The sequence below is a fragment of the Sipha flava genome, unplaced genomic scaffold (assembly GCF_003268045.1).
Source record: "Sipha flava isolate LNK unplaced genomic scaffold, YSA_version1 115_pilon_pilon, whole genome shotgun sequence".
Taxonomy (NCBI): domain Eukaryota; kingdom Metazoa; phylum Arthropoda; class Insecta; order Hemiptera; family Aphididae; genus Sipha; species Sipha flava.
In genome coordinates this window covers 252,669-256,831 of record NW_020271739.1, presented here as the reverse complement: position 1 = coordinate 256,831, position 4,163 = coordinate 252,669, and the positions used below count along the sequence as shown (strand labels likewise).

The 4,163-nt window shown below is 33.1% G+C and overlaps 1 protein-coding gene across 1 annotated transcript; it reads right to left on the bottom strand.

Annotated features, from left to right (window-relative positions):
* Positions 1 to 724: 724 nt before the first annotated feature.
* LOC112690985 lies at positions 725 to 3,852 on the bottom strand. Its single transcript, XM_025565101.1, has 5 exons — positions 3,700 to 3,852; positions 2,496 to 3,351; positions 2,073 to 2,333; positions 1,873 to 2,012; positions 725 to 943 (listed from the first exon to the last, which is right to left on the bottom strand). Exons 1-5 carry the CDS (start codon positions 3,850 to 3,852, stop codon positions 725 to 727), a joined length of 1,629 nt encoding a protein of 542 aa, XP_025420886.1.
* Positions 3,853 to 4,163: the final 311 nt, after the last annotated feature.

The following is a 4,163-nucleotide window of genomic DNA, read 5'->3' as shown; positions in this document are numbered from 1 at the left end:
TAACGACACAAAAAGCAAGAAGAGAACGCTGAACAATGGACTACCCCAGGGATCTGTTTTGACTCCGCTACTATTTAACCTATACATTAGTGATCTACTCAAAACTGCCTCCAAGCAATTCATATACGCGGACGATATATGTATTGCAAACCAGGATAAACTTCTTGATAATTGCGCGTACACGTTCAGTTCAGATCTCCAAACTTTAGATAAGTTCTTAATACAATGGAGACTTACTCCAAGTTCCAGTAAAACTGAAACATCAGCTTTCCATCTCAATAATAAAATGGCAGACTATAACCTGGAAATTACCTACCGAGGAACCAGACTAAAGCATGTACCCCACCCAAAATATCTGGGCGTCACTCTGGACAGAACACTGACCTTTAAAACACACTTAACCAACGTTGCATCTAAGATTGACTCCCGCATCAATATAATTCAAAAATTGACAGGTACAGATTGGGGCGCTGACTTCTTAACGCTGAGAACTTCCACTTTCACTTTAGTCTGAATACTGTTCTCCGTTATGGTTAAATAGCACACATGCCAAAAAGGTGGATATCAAACTCAATCAAAGCATGCGCATTATATCAGGCACAATCAATACTACCCCCCTCGACTGGCTACCCGTTCTCAGTAGCATCATCTCTTTCCAACATCGCCGGCAAACAGCGTTACTTAAATTATGGTCAAAACTCAGTAACAATACCTCCCATCCAATTCATGAACACTCTAAATTCTGTAACAACCTATGCATACGCCGACTTAAGTCACGTAAACCTCCGTGGGAAACTGCTATTAAACTTATCACTGCCAAATATGACGCAGTACAATGATGGAAAGATGAATGGGAAAAATCAGAATTAAGCAACTCTTGGCTCATTAAGAACCCTACAAACAAACAACCTGGCTTCAATTTACCACGGAGAATCTGGACAATCTTAAACCGATTACGTACAGGTCATGAAAGAGTGGGATATTTTATGCACAAAGGGCATTACTCCTAACCCAGGTTGTGACTGTGGTGCCCCCAACCAGAACATGGACCATATCATACGAGAGTGCCTAAAGAGAAAGTTCGGAGGAAAGCTCGAGGACATTTTTAACGCGACCCCTGAAGATATCGAATGGGTGAAAAGCCTGGACATTATGCTATAGTCATTATACTTTTATACTGCTGTTTATACCACTTGTCATTATATTCTGTTGTGCTACTTGCTTATTACTTTTCATAAATTATATATATATTGTTACATTGTCTATGCCATACGAATAAATAAATGGATTTAACAACATTTTTTAAAAAAATGTATAGTTTAATAATAAAATATTAATTATATGACAACCAAAATTTTAAGTCTTATATCGTTTGACAAAATAAATTAATTCATCAACGGCTATTATTTGTATTGCTCCGACTTCCAATGCACTAAACAATAATATTATAATCTTTATGGTACCGAGAACTCGTAATAGTGACCACCACCGGCCCATATTTATTTTTATATAAATTTACTATTGTATTAATATTTTGTAACATGACATAAACAAATTGTATAACCATAAGTAATTCGTAAACAACAAGGCCGTAACTGGAAATTAATTTCGGGGTGAGGGGAGTTGTAAGCCAAAAATTTGTGTTCTAATTGTATTATAATATTGTGTAGGTAATTAAATATGGTTAAAAATTCATAATATTGTAGAATTATAAATAGTATTTATTAATGAAATTCACATTAAAAAATGTTTAGACTTAATATTAATTAGATTATTAAACTTAATTCTATACATTTAGTTTGAAAAATGGTTTATATTTTATACGACAAACTTTATATTTCTTTGTTTTTCATTTGAAAAATGATTGATTACTTCTTCTGGATCTACAATGATATTCCTATGTACACTGAGTAATGTTAGGCCAGTCAATCGGTCTTCTCCAGTTGCATTCCTTAGGTAATTTTTTATTCTTTTCAGCGTCGAAAAAGTTCTTTCCGGTGTCACCGTAGTTACTGGTAAAGTTGCCAAAACTTTTAATAAAAATGAAATATTTGGGAAAAAATTTTTGTTACAATTTGAATATGCTTCAAGTATTTCAGGAGATCGTTCAGGAGATTGGTTTATCACACCATTTTTTTTCCAAAGTTTTAACTCGTTCGAAAGTGCATCCAAATCTAAAAACTCTGAGTATAATTCGAAATCACTTGCTTCTAATTCAGAATTAGTACATTTATTGGGAAGTAAAAAGCACAGCGAAAATATTATTTTTTTATGGTTAGTGAAGCGTTCTTTTAATTGTCTTATAAAATCATCAAAAAATGGTATTGCAATAGCTATATGAAAATATGTTTTCGGACAATTAGTAACAATATTCACACGATTTTGTTGACGAGCTACTATTCTGGGAATTCTAATATTTTTTTCTCCATCAATAGATTTTAAAAGAAGTTCAGATTTTTCAAAAAGTTCATTAAACGTATGATCAATATTTTCACGTAAATGAATTAATTCGTTTAGTATTGTCTCGATATGTTGTACAGCTTCTACTAAGTCACAGCTAACTGATTGTAAACTTTTACACAGTGGAAGTATCATTGAAAACAGAGTATTTGATGTAATCATACTTAATATAAATTCACTAGTAACTATTGCTCGATAAAATTGAATTGATTTTGATGACGTATTGATGTCTTGAACTAATTGTAATTCTTCCAAAGTTTCAACAATGGGTTGGAAAATTTCAACAAATCTTTGAATTCCGTTGTGGTTTTCAACCCAACGAGTGTCACACATTGATGTCAGTTTAGTCCACTTGGTATTAGGTAAAATGTTTTTTATTTTAGTTTTTAATATATTTATCCGCATAGCCGAACTTTTAATGAAATTTCCAATAGATTTTATTGTACCAATACAATTTCTGACGTATTGAACATTGCACGAATGAGCTAGCGCTAAATTTAAAGAGTGCGCACTACAATGCACGTAAAGTGCTGCTGGATGACTTTCCCTTATAATAGTTTGGACGCCTTTGAGATTTCCACTCATGGACGCAGCGCCATCATAACCCTGACCGACCATATATTTATCGTTAATTCCAAGTGCTTGTAATGAATTTATTATTACAGAGGCTAGGTTTTGACCAGTTGTACTATGAACCGGTACAAATTGTAAAAAGTCTTCACGTAAAACATAATTAATAGTATCAGTTGTCTCTACTGAATCTATATATCTAATACAAAGAGTCAATTGCTCTATGCGTGATATGTCGGTAGTTTCGTCAACGAGAACCGAAAACGACTTCGCTGCATTAATTTTACAAACTAAATTATCTTGAATCATTTTCCCACAAATCTTAATAAAATTATTTTGTATACTAGGACTTATGTACATAGCGTTTAAAGACTGATTTTCAATATGATTAATTAATTGTTTGTCTCCGCATGAAATTCGCATACGCAACAATGCTCTAAAATTACTATCATTATGATCAGGTTCAACAATATTTAAATCAAGAGGACCCGAATCATTTCGCCCTCGAAGTGCTAACTCTTGTCGGCCACATAAAATAATTGTTTTTATAATTGGAACGAGTTTTTTTCTATTTTTAAAAATTTGTAGAGCTCTTGCGGAATCGAGTTGTTGTCGATTATCTGGTTGAAGTTTGGTATACGTGTTAATAAAATTTTCACCAAATATTACACTATTTTTATGAAATTGTGTTGTGCTATGATGAGATAAAGTTTCAATAGCTTTTTTCCAATTATTAAATGGCTTATTAACTAAGATTCCCAATCGTTGATGATTTTCCTTTCCTCCGAAATCCCTGGCAAATAAAACACAAAACGTGCACATTGCTCCTTGTTCACCTATTGTTGTGTAAGCAAGCCAAGAAAATCGTTTAAACCAATTAAACTGGAATTTTAAATTGATGAACCCCCAACCCCCCCCCCCAGATACGGCCTTGGTAAACAATTATGTTTAATCATTAGGTTATCAGCTTATACACAGTATTATTTCTGTTCGTTATATACTGAATACATCTGCATGCAAGCGACTTCATTGTACAGTATACACTAGTCAGTAGCCAATCTATTATTTTTTAAGCAATTATTTTCCAATTTTCTACTGCATATTATACCGCATATTTTGATGTTTTTTAACAC